General features: G+C 48.3%; 1 protein-coding gene across 1 annotated transcript in view; it reads left to right on the forward strand.

Annotated features, from left to right (window-relative positions):
* Nucleotides 1–304: 304 nt before the first annotated feature.
* The window catches only part of LMX1B (LIM homeobox transcription factor 1 beta), a 99,956-nt gene continuing 87,593 nt past the window's right edge, over nt 305–12,667 (forward strand). Inside the window, exons 1-2 of the mRNA XM_048966348.1 lie at nt 305–505; nt 720–906. Of these exons, the coding sequence (XP_048822305.1) occupies nt 367–505; nt 720–906 (326 nt within the window). The 5' untranslated portion in view covers nt 305–366. The remainder of the gene's footprint in view (nt 506–719; nt 907–12,667) is intronic.

Genomic DNA, 12,667 nt, shown 5'->3' on the forward strand with positions numbered 1-12,667 from the left:
GCACAGGGGCTGCGGAGCGCCGGGAAGCCCCGCCGCCGCCCGGCCCCACCGCTCCGCCCGGCCCGGCCCCGGGAGGGCCCTCCTGCGGGCGTGGGGCTCGGCGCTGCCGGGAGCAGGTGACACCGCGGCCGCCCCGCGCCGTGTGCGCGGCAATGTGCGCGCCCGTGTAGCGCGGCCGCCCCATGGGCACGGCGCCGGCTCGCTCCTCTGCCCCCCGTCTCTGGAAGCGCCGGCAGGAAGCGCGCCTCATGTCTCCCATATAAAAGTAAAAGCGCTCCCTCCTCCTGGCAACGCAGCGCCCCGCGCTCGGCCCGACGCGGGGTGCGCGGCCCCGCAGTCCCCGGCTCCCCCGCGCCGCCGCCCCATATGGACATCGCCTCGGGCCCCGAGTCCTTGGAGAGGTGCTTCCCGCGCGGCCCGACGGACTGCGCCAAGATGCTGGACGGCATCAAGATGGAAGATCACCCGCTGCGCTCGGGTCCGGCCACGCTCGGAGTGTTACTGGGTGAGTCCCGCTCGCTCCTCGGCCGTGCCCCAGAGGAGACGCTCCGCGGCTCCGCGCCGTCCCGGGCTGCGCCGTGCGGGGCTGACCGCGGGTTGCAGGCGCGGGACTGAGTGACACTTCGGGGCGCGCGCCGGGAGCGGCCGCTCCGCGCGGTGCTGCCGAGCTCGGGGCCGGGGCCGTCCCGCCGCCTCACGCCGCGCTTTGCCGTTCGCAGGGTCGGAGTGCCCGCACCAGGCCGTGTGCGAAGGCTGCCAGAGGCCCATCTCGGATCGCTTTCTGATGAGGGTGAACGAGTCCTCCTGGCACGAGGAGTGTTTGCAGTGCGCGGTGTGTCAGCAAGCCCTCACCACCAGCTGCTACTTCCGGGACCGAAAGCTCTACTGCAAACAGGACTACCAACAGTAAGAGCACCGTGCGCCCGGCGCGGCCCGGACCGGCTCGGCTCGGCGCGGCGCGGCTCGGCGGCGCGGCTCGGCCCGGCCCGGAGGAGCGCCGCGAGGCTCCGAGCGGACGCCCAAAGCGCCGCTGAAACGGGGCAGCGCCCGGGGCTGCCGAGAGCGGCGGGGACCCCAGCGCCGGGGCGGAGCGGCCGCCTGGAAATGAGCGTTGCGCTGAAATAACGCGGAGTCCAAACGTCCTCGCGTTTGGACCCGCTGCGCTCCGCGGTGCCGTCGGAGGGGGCAGCTCGTTGCGGCCAGCTCGGCTGTCCCACGCGGCTTTCGGGGGCACCGTCGCGGGGAGCCGGGCCGGTGGGCTCCGTCCGTCCGAGGCCGAGACCCGTCCCGTAACCGCCCGCGGCGCCGGCGCTGCTTAGGATGGCCCTGGGAGCCGCGTCCCTCCCGCCGCGCCCGGGCGCCGACCCGGCCGGGAGGAGCCCGGAGAGCCGCGTGCGGGCGGCGAGCTCCGAGGTGACCTTGCGGGGCCGTCGGGGCGCATCTGCCCGGCGGACGGGGAGCGGGCGCGGGGCCGTGCGGGTTGTGCGGGGGTGAGAGTGGCCGTGCCCGCAGGGGCTGGCGCCGACCGTGGCACCGCGGCCGGGCGGGGCAGGAGGAGCCCGGCGCTGCCTCCTTCCTCGCGGGCCCGGGCGCTCCCCGCGCTTTATTTTATTTACACTTTGTCCCCAAAATGTCAGGCTTTGTCGGGAAAGCGGCCCCCCGCCGCGCCGTGTCCTTGTGCGGAGACAGAGCTCCGGCCCTGCGTGGTGTTTGTCCTCCCCTGCAGAAGCCCACTTCATGCTTGTCACCGAAATTGAGGATCCTTTTTGTGCCGGGAGGGGGGCGAACATGGGCACTTCAATCACTAGGACATAATATGGCTCTGCTAGAAGTCTGGCAACAAACAAAGAACAACAACTATTGGTTTGCATCAACTTTTGTCAGGCATTCAGCAGGCTTCCAGAAAGGCCTGAAGTGGCTTAGTGGCAACAATGTGCATTTCATAGCTACAGCATGAAAATCCATCTCCATGGAAACTGGTAGTAAATGCTAACATGACATGCTGAGTATAAATATTGTTAGGGTTATAACTCTTGTATAAATGGCCCAGATAAATGTCCCCCTGTTTAGGAATTACAACAAAACGTGTTATTTCATACTGCAGCCCTTACCAGCATGCTATTAAAGAATCTTCCACGGGCCTGGGTACTTCACATGAAAGTAAACCAGAGTTCTCCTCTGCTCTGATGCAGCCCTGCCATTGTGGGGCTGAAGCTTTAGCAATATTTGTGTTTTCTCGGGCTGCTATTAGGGAAGCATCTCCACATCCTTTGCATTTGACTTCTACACAAAATAAAACACACCGTAGTGGCTCTACTGGGAGGTCAGTGAAACTTCTGCCCGTGTAGGCAATATTACCTTAGGAACTTTTCTTAATGGAGAATGAATTTAAAGTGGCTGTTAGTCTACCTGGAAAACATACAAACAAACAAAGGGCTTTATTTGGCAATATAAATATTTATGCTTATAAACAAATGTATCACTTCAGCCCTATCTTTTAGTTTCTATAAAAATAAGGATAACAGTTTGTAAGTCGGAAACCAAGGTGATAGGAGTATTGCTTCGGGAGGAGAGAAACTTCTTTGACTGCAAATAGATATGTAACTTCTTCAGAAATTTCTGTGTTATCAAAGGGGTCCGATTGTTCAGGGGGAGCGGGGTAAGCAGGCTGACGAGCAATAAAAAGATATCAACATGTTGGCCTTTGTTGCATCCCAGCACCTAGTGTGACATTACATGGTGGCCTGCTGTGTGTGCCCCTAAGGACTGACAGCAGAAGGAGCTCACGGAAAGGGGAGGGGAGGCACGGTACATCCAAATTTGTTTTCTCTGAAATTTTATTAGCCCAAAAGAGCAAACGTTGACATCGCTTGCGTGCTTTTCCTCTCCGCAGTATTTTAGCATGGAGAAACCATCTTTTGCGATAGCCGAAGTACAAAAGAGCCATAAAGACACGCGGGCTGCTTCCGCGGCGGCACGATGCAGGTGATGGGTTTTGTCAGTGCGGAGGAGCAGTGCAGCAGCAGCGGCTGCTCAGCCATCTCCTGCTCACAGCCGGCCCAGAGCTGCCCGGTGCTGAGCGGCATGCCGGGGTGCAGAGCTGGGACAGCGTCGGTGCAGAAGGGCACTATCAGTAACATCAGGTGCTTTCTGTTACTGGAGTCCTGCTTAGAGATCTCTGGAAAAAAATAGAAGAGGGAGAATAAAGATTACTGAAATATCTTAGTTGCTGAAATGTACTTTAAATAGATTTTCTGTATGTAGTAATGTAATTTAAAGGTCAGATTTCTCCAGAACTCCCAGGACTATAATCAAGTGCTCTGTGTGTATCTTTGGAGAGCTGCTGTCTCGTCTTTCTAATGAAAGCAAGCTTCTGATGGGTCAGATATCAGACCTTAAACCTTTCACTGGGTCAGCAACGATTCCTGCCCATCCTGGGATGAGGGCATTTGGCATTAGGGGGGAGGCTGCAAATATTTGTCCTTTTTTTTTTTTTTTTAATAAAAATGTTGGCTGTTGTCTGTCTGGTGCTACCCCTGTGCTTGGAATGTTAGAGTAAATCCTGGGGGAGACGGCTTAGTGGCCCAAGCACAGTTTGAAGCAGTCAGAGGTGCCTGATAAATCTAATTGATCACAAAAGTACCGCCGGTCTATCAGTAGAACCTGCGTTTTGCTGTGCATGTGTTCTGTGCTGTTTTTATAACGGTGCAATTCAACTTTTTTCTTGAAAAGCACATACTGGTCTGTTGATCTCATGTGAAGTATTTACTTTCTAAGATGTGCTGTTTTGAGGGACACAATACCTTTGCTTGTGGGGCTTTTAGGGAAAAATACGGAGCAGAACAATGGCACCGGGAGGGCAGACTCTTGCAAACCTGAGTCAAACAAAATCGCTTTGAATTTAATGAGACCTTTGCCAGACTGCAGGATCGATACTCATTTGGAACCTTACATTCACAACTTTTTCTACAGAAGTTTTTTTTTTCCCCTGATAAATTGAAACCTTTAGAATGAACGCTTCTCAAAAATAGCTGTTTTACGTAGTTATACTCAGGTTATTTGCTTAAATGAGTTTAATTGTTGTGTCACTCGTAACAATGCTTCCTGCTGTAAAACGTTAATATTACATTTCTTTTCCATTTGTATGTTCCTTTTTTCCCTTTTTTTTTCTGATCCTGCTTTTCTTCTGCTTTGTTTTCTCCTCACTACTCGTTGTTACGTAACGATTTGCCCCAGTTACTGCTGATATTTAAATGTGTCTATGCCACGAACAATAAGCATCTCAGGTTACATTTTTATATCTACTCAAAATAAATATAATTTCTAGAAAGACCCATATTCTTATTCTAGTTTTGAAAATAAAGGCTGTAAAGGCGGTCATTTATTCAGGGAACAGCATAACGAGCCTCACAGTTCGTTTTTCATAATTTTTCATTAATGCATTTTCAGTTTTGCTTAGAGTGGGAAAGAGGAGTATGTAGATTTTTGTTAGATTATTAAAGGCACGTCAGGCATTGTTTTAGCATCATTATTGGATGCTATCAAAGAAGTACTTGTGATATATTTCTGGTGCTTATTTGTACCATTCTTCATCTTTGAGTCCTTCCTTGCCTACGTCTGTACTTTCTGTGTCAGAGCAACGTGGAGCAGCGTGTACCTAGCAGGAAGGAAACAAAGTGCTGGGAAACCTTGTTGCTGTGTAAATGTTAACTCCCCCACATTTTGTAAATTCTTTCACACGAGCTTAATACTGAGAGTGATGCTTCCTGATTCAGCTGTGTTTTATATTCAAAATAAGACAAAGGCTTCCTATTAATAAATGTCTCTAATTTTCGTGGAGGTTATTTTTCTTCCAGAGAGAGAGAGAGAGACAGAGAAGGGAGGGAGAGAGAGGGAAAGCATTTCTGCCGTGAGAGCGGGCTGTGGAATGTAGGCAGAATTCAAGGCGCAAGAAGTGACTCGAGCTCTCAAGTTCTGCTGCGTGCAGAGTGGGCAATTCTGTCTGCTAACGGGGAGATTTTATTTGTTTTCAGTTTTCCTCGGCCGTTTTCTTTCAAGCAGGCTCACTGTTGGTCAGTGCGGTGCTGTCCCGCTCAGCTCCTGCGCTGGGCCAGCAGCGCTCCCTGTTTGTGCCGTTGTGCGACAGCGTGAGGACGAACTGCAGCTTACAAATGAGGAATAACGCAGGCACATGCTCAGGATGTACAGTAATGATTAAAGTTATGTCATCCACTAAAAATGCTTTTAAAAGTGTCTGAAATACTCTGGGTTTTTTTTGCTGGAAATGCAAACAGTCCCGCACTGTCGGACGCGTGGGCCAGGTTTAGTGTTGTCTGTAAGAATGGGCTTTAGTAGCACCTCCAAACAATTCCGAAATCAGGAGTGCTGAGGAAATGTAACTGTTGTTTGTGCAGATGACGTAAGCAGAATTGCAGGAGTTCAGGCAGAGCCCCCTGGGGTCCCCATGGTGTCAGCAGGAATCCGTCTCTTTGCGGACACGGACAGGGCCTGCAGAGAAGATAACCATGCAGGTTTGGCCCCAGACCGACAGAGCCGGCAGAGAGCAGAGCTGGGTTGGGAGTTAAGGTGAAGCGGTGTCACAGAGATCTGGAGTGGAGCACGTCTTAAGAGTCTGGGGAGACATGTTGTTTCCTTCGATAAGCGTGGTAACCTCACTAGACAAAGTAATTGCAGTGGTAATGTATAGTTTTATCCACGGTAGAAAATGATAGGGAGGATCATTTTACAACATAGGCAATATGCAATTATATTAATAAGAGGATAATTTATAATACTTATCTTTCAAGCTTAGAAAAAATAGCCAATACATATGATACATAGTACTGAAATGTCTTCGCTGGTGTAAAATGAACAGGAGTGCTCTTTATCCCCTTAAGAAATTGCATCCATTATCTTTTGGCCTAAACTACTGAGCTAATTCACAGACATACGTTACACCTTTTCAGTTATCAATAATATATTGTGATAAAATAGCTCGATTATAATATAACTTTTTGGACTAATTATTTTATTAATGTATTTTAATTGTAAATGTGTACGCCTTTTCCTCTGTTGTGGAGCAGGCCACAAAGCAGAAATGCCTTGAAATGCTTACTGCTCTCGTGAGCTTGAGAGGTGGTGGCAAAGGCTGCCTACCTTAGTCACATAGATGGAAACAAATTTTCAGAAGAAAAAGGAGTGCTTTTTCATAATGCAACTGTAATTCTTTTTTTTCATTCCAGACAAAATTCACAAAGGTGAGATTTATACTCACCCTACTTTTCTTCACCGCTGTTCTTGTTGTAACAAGAATTGATTTCGTTTTGTTAGTACCTCCTTCCGCTGGCATGAAGAATGCAGCAGATAAAGTAATCATTGGACGTGAGCTCAAGCTCCCCACATGCTCGCAGTGCAAGTCAGCAGGAGGTCGGAGTGCACACGAAAGAGGACAGGGCCTTCAGTGTAAGGAGATCCATAAAACCATGCGAGCTGTCCTTGCTGTGCAGTTGTGCACACAGACACACGCACAGAGCCTGCACAGCCCAGCGCCCCGCCGTAAGGAGCACACAGGCTGCTGCTGGCAGCTCAGTGCGGGGAAGGGAGGACTGCTGAAATACTTTTTTTGCTTATCATTGCTAGGCTGAAGAGCAGGCAAGCCCACGCTGTGTCTGCTTTGCACAATGCTTCTCGTGCTGTGTCGTGCTATTGGCAGTTCTGGAAGAGCATAATGGTAATATTTCGTGATAAAGCTGGAGAGCAGTTTTCTGCTGCTTGAATGGACGGTGTGCTTTTGATGAGTTGCACAGAGCGCAGGTTCACAACGGCTGTTAAACACTGGTGAAATGGAAAAAGAACATGATGGTACCCTTTAAGAAGGACATTTCAGGTCTGAAGACAAACTTGCAGAAAACAAGCAAACAAACAAAAGAACAGGGATAAATGCTTCTTTTTGCCTGCATTTCTTTTGCTTATACGATAAGTCTTATTACTGCTTCAGTGAAAGAAAGCAAGCAAGTAAATAAATAAAGCTGTGGAGCGAGTGGTGCAGCAATCTCCAGTGAAGGTAAACAAACCATGTGTTGCTCTTGGATGGTTTGTGTGGCAGAAAGGTGTTTTGGCATGATGTGGGGATGGCTGCATTACTCAGAAGGCAAAGACTGACTCAGTGAAACGACAGTGTCTTGTTCATTAAAAAATATCCAACCCCCACATTTGTTCTGAAACAAAGAGTTTGGTTGGGTGTACAGAGCACTGTGGTGTGAACCCTGCCAGCTGAGCAGCCAGGTTCTGAAACGAGAGGAGTTACAGTGCAGTGAGATGGGTGCTATGAAGAACAGAATTGTCCTTTCTTTAGCTGGGTTGGAATGAACGTATCAAGTGAGCCAGGAATGATTGTCGAATATACATGTGTGTCACTGAGGAATGATTTTATCTTGATAGAAAATATTTGATTTGTTGTGTTTTTGTTTTTTTTTTTAGAAAGTAGAAATGTTTTCTGCAAGAAGGCACATGAATAAATTAATATCTAGTGTAAAAGAAAATAAAAAAATCGGGCTAGACTTCTGAGTTCAAGAATACAGAGCACAAGAGAACAAAACCTTTAAAGTAGAATAAGATAACTTTCGGTTTTAAATATGGTTTTCTTTGCTGTTTATAACACACATGCTGATACAGGTCTGAATCTTGCTTCCTTTGCTCAGGCAAATTATTCACTGTTTCTGGATACTCTGTTAAATTCAAGATAAAACTGAGGCAGATCTTCAATAGTTGTTTTACATATATATGTATGTATACGTAGATATATATATCACAGCTCTTACATTTACTTTCAGTTCTTGAACTTGCTTCGACTAGACTGATATTCCTCAAATGAAATATTGTCTTGCTTTTGTTTTACCCTTCGGTGTGCCTGCAATTGCTTTGAATGTATCTCAGCAACCTCAGCAGTCGCTCTGGCTGACGCAGTCCCCAAGATCAGAGCCAGCCATGGCATCAGTGATATTCTGAACATCCGGGCAGGTCGTCATTGCTACAGTGGTGTGAGGAGGAGACAGGAACAGAATCCTGGAAGTGAATGGGCAATTCTCAGCAAATAGGCTCTAGTTGTTACCAAACAAATTGCCAATAAGTATTTTCTCCTTTTGTACAGCCAACACATACCCAGTATATATGTATTGCCACTGCCCTTTACTGGATACTGAATGTACCTTATTAGTGGGAAACACCATGTGTTGCAAATTATGCAATTTTAGTAGAGTTTATGTAGAAGGAAAGCCCTGAAAACGAAGCATCTTGTATGCAACATTAGGTATACCCTGCCTATAGAAGATAAAGTTGTTACTAGAGGAATCCAAAATCTGTTACAACTTTTCAGGACTGAGGTGGAAATCTATCAGCCCACCTCAAACCTGCCTGCATGCTTCTTACTGTGATGCTCAGGCTGAATAGAGGGAATTTTACTCTTCAAAAACTGTTTGCTGTGGGCTGGTGAGCAAGCAGACATTTGCAAGGTTGTGTTAAAGTGAAGGAATTGTTAAAATGGTTAATTCCAGTGTGTTCATTTGTTGGTTTCGAAATTTTACAGTGATCTTCATTATAGATCCAGCAGAACTGCTACAGCGCAAATTGATTAAAAGCCACTTAATATCACCGCAAAGGAGGAGTAGCATATTTCTTAGGAACTTTGTTAGGGTTTATACTCTGGTGCTTCTGTAACAAGCCAACGTGTTTACGGAGAACACTTGTAAGAGAGGTCATTGCTTTGCTTCCAAAACATACGACATATTATTTTTAATATGCAAAAAAATTTCCTTTGCAAATGTTGACATGAACTTGTGAACATGCAGTTCCTATTGACTTCAGTGAGAGCTGTCCTCTCTCATCAAAGGATAGAGTTTGGCTCTTGATTTTACTGCAATCACTGTATTATTTATAATGTACAAGCGTGCACATGCACTCTCCCAGTAAGAGCTAATAGAATTTATGTGCACATGCTGAGGACCAAATCCTCCTGGTAGCTGTTAGGAAGTTTGCTCTCATGTGTTTGCTTCTTAGTGTAACCTGAATCAGCATTCACTGACTGAAAAAACAAAACATAAAGGTCTTTACATAACACTCTATACCCACACTCTTTTCCACACTTGTTTCTTTTACTGTAGTTTGTTATTATGATAGGAAGTAAGCAGATTTGCAGAAGAAATGACTAATAGTGTTTTAAAGCATTTATTACAGCTAGTGATTACTCACACTGTTCTATCAGACTGACAAGCATCACTGCTGCTCACAGTAGTTTCTCCTTACAAATTTAGCACTAGTGCATTCCTTGTATATTGGTGAGAAAGCACATTTCCTACAGGAGGAGGATGTGAGAGGTGTGGCCGGCAGTGTGTTTGCTGCTCCAGCAGAGCCAGGGTCACTGGGAGCTTTGTGGGGCTTTGGCTGCAGTGTGGTACCCACCAGAACCCGGGAGTGAGAAAGGCTGCAGTGTCTTTGACAGCCACTCCACAGAACGGCTGTGGGATCCTATCCTTTGACATGATCAGTTCGCTTACAGCTGCTATTTTTCTATCACCCGATAGAACCTATTCTTGCAACTTCCCATTAGAAATCTCTGATTTCTAATTTTCTCTTAACTTCAATGCAGTTTAATGGAGGGTTGTCTGTTTGCTGAGGTTTCTTTTGGTAATGCATGTGAGATGAGATGACCATTTAGTTCTGTATTGTACAGAATAGATTTATTAGAAAATCCTATAAGAAAGCACTGTAGAAAACCAGGAAATGGAGCAAGTCGCAAAATGGAAAAAAAAACCCAGCACCAAACAAACAAACAAAAAAAACCCCCACAAAACAAAACGCTGAAATGACTGCAAGCAGCCTCTGGAAACCTTTGGTGCAGGAGGGTACAGCTGTATGTGGCAGCTTGGTAGCCCCAGCACCATCCATAAATCTTCAGGATCTTCAGCAGACATTTATTTGTATTTAATATTCAGCTTTAAGCAACCTCTCCTGCAGCAGCTCTCCATTTATTTATCTTAGTGGTGCTGTGCCCTCAGTGCTGTGGCTGATCTTGGCCAAGAACAGGCCCACCTCCCAGCCCCACAAGCCTTGCAGGAGCATTCCACGTGGTCAGAAGCTGCAGGAGGTCTGATAGCAGTGACTGCCAGAGAGCCAAAAGCTGGTGGAGCAAAGGGTGCTCCTCCTGCCTGGGGTCCCACTCAGAATCGGGTGCAACTGGGCAAGCACACAGTGCAGCCTGGTCCTCACCTCGTGTGCTTCCAGCAGTTGGGGTCTGTGTTGCCTGGTCTGTCCTCCTGCTGAATGTGGGTCAGTGACCCTCAGTGTCTGTGCGACCGTTGGGACGTTTTGTGCATCTGACATTGTGTGAAATCCTCCCTCCTCCCCTACATGGGTATTAATTGTATTAATTGTCCTAGCTTGCAGGCTGAATTTCCTCTCCATGAAGGCTTGGACACACGGGCTCAAGTCAGTACCTATCTGTGGCCCTTGAAGAAGCCGTGGTGCCTCAGGGTGGTGGGCTGCAGCTCAGGCTGAAGCCAGCAGATGCTCCTGGAGCCATTCCTGTGCTGGGCCATGGCTGCTGCCCATCCCTCAGCTCCAGCAAGGGCCCGGGCTAGCAAATCCTCAGTCAGGGCTCAGTGAGCAGAACCATGGGAGCCAATGGCCCTGCCTGCAGCAGTTTGCAGGGTTGTGCAGGGTCAGGTTTCCTGACAGCAAATGTCCGGAGAGAACTCGGTATAGCTGCTCACTCAGTATTGCTCAGGCTTTAGGGACAGGCTTCCTTTAGGTCCACACAGCCCTAAGCATGTCACATAACATTGTTAGTGGGCTCTCAGCAGGGTTCTGGCGTTGACCTCATGGACAGTGGAAGGTGGCATGTGGAGTGACCCCACAGCTCAGCTCCTGCTGTAGCCAGAGAGGGCAGTGGTGAGCCCTGAGGTAGGTGATGGTGCTGGCAGCAAGGGCATTAGGGACCCATCTCTGCCTTCACCAAACATCTTGACAAAAATCAGCTCCCGTTCTTTGCCTCGTGTTCCTCTGTATGCTGGTAGTCCTCTCTGTGTTTACAGCTGTAGCAGAAATGCTAAGTCACGATTTGAAGCAGTGATTGAGCACCTGGTGGGAAGGCAGGGCCCAGGGGAGCTCAGGTGCATGCAGTGTACCTGAGTGATCGGAAGGGATGGAGCCAGGATCCAGCCCTGCACAGACCTCATTTGAGGGTTAGCAGTGGAGACAAAGGGTGTCTTGCTGGAGAGCCTTGTATACGTGAGGTCTTCTAAGGGTAAGTAGCTTGCACTTTTTTTTTTTCCTGTTATTGTTGTATTTGAGCATATCCTTACTTGCTGCAACTTATGACTTTGCTACTGTGCTGTTGTTGCTGTACTTTCTGTTGTATATTATGGCATTAGGACAACTCACTGGAACAATGCAAGTAGCGTATTTCTAGTGCTTCACTCAGTCTCTAATTGTTAATGATTAGAATCCAGAGTTATAGAGAAAGAAGGAAGAGAGAAGAAAAACAAGAAGAAACAGCAAAAAAGTTCTGGAGCGATTCTACTAGTCTACTAGTGATAGTAGCTGGATTACATGTTGGTCTTTTTTGATACCTGGGAGCAGTTACACAGACTCAACATCAGAAGAATGTACGTGCCTCTCCATGTTCTCAGATAGTCTTATCTAACTTTCATGTTGTGATGCTTAAACTCTGTGCTTTATAGCTAGAGGTGATTAAGGAAGACCCGGTGGGCCAAAGCCATATGGAGGAATGTCCCCAAAAGACTTCTGTAGAATGTGTGCTTGCACCTGGGGAGGGAGAGGTGTGAGACCCCATGTCCAGTACCAGGGCTTTGCTGCAGCTGCCAGCCTGAGGGGGCACAGACTGGCTGTGGGGAGTGCAGGGCCTGAGTTGTGAGCCATCTCTGGTGCAGGTCCAGGAGCAGCATGCCCTGCCACACCATCTTTCTGAGGGCCCTGTGGGGGTGCAGAGCTCTCCCTGGGCTCAGGCCCATTGCCTCTGCCCTCCTTGCCAGGTGAGGCTGCCCTGAGTCAGGCTGGAGGGGGGGGGGGGGGGGGGGAGGGTGTCACCTTGGGGTATGGCTCTGGGCAGCTGCAGTCCCTGCTCCATGTGACTGCGCTGGCTGCTGTGCTGAGGAGTCACTTTCCTGTTAGCAAGTGTGCAGAAGCCTTGCAAGGATGCTTTCCCTCTTGTATTTATGCACATATGACTGGAATTACTTACATCAGCACTTCATTTCACAAGATGTTCCTGGGCTGCATGGAAGCTGTCTGCACATCTCTCCTTAAAAAGTCACAAAGGAGTGACATGAGCAGTGTTGTATCCGTGTGCTACTTACACTTGTGTTGGCATTTGCGTGAGTACTCACACTTGTACCAGATAGGACCGTGCCCTGCATGTGCGCTTTGTTTTGTGCATATGAGTTTGTGAAAAGCAACGCTCTGGTTTTGTACAGGTGGGGAGTAAGGATAGGAGTATGTGTAGTACAAAGGATGGGTAATTATTAAGAGCAGTATATAAAATGTTGCAAAATTACAAACAGTAGAAATGTTTGAGGGAATAAGTGGAATGTGAAATGCTGCAGCGATGTTATCACTACTTGGTATCGTCGGTTTGAATCTGCTAGGCTTTGTG

The sequence above is a fragment of the Lagopus muta genome, chromosome 19 (assembly GCF_023343835.1).
Source record: "Lagopus muta isolate bLagMut1 chromosome 19, bLagMut1 primary, whole genome shotgun sequence".
NCBI classification, from domain to species: domain Eukaryota; kingdom Metazoa; phylum Chordata; class Aves; order Galliformes; family Phasianidae; genus Lagopus; species Lagopus muta.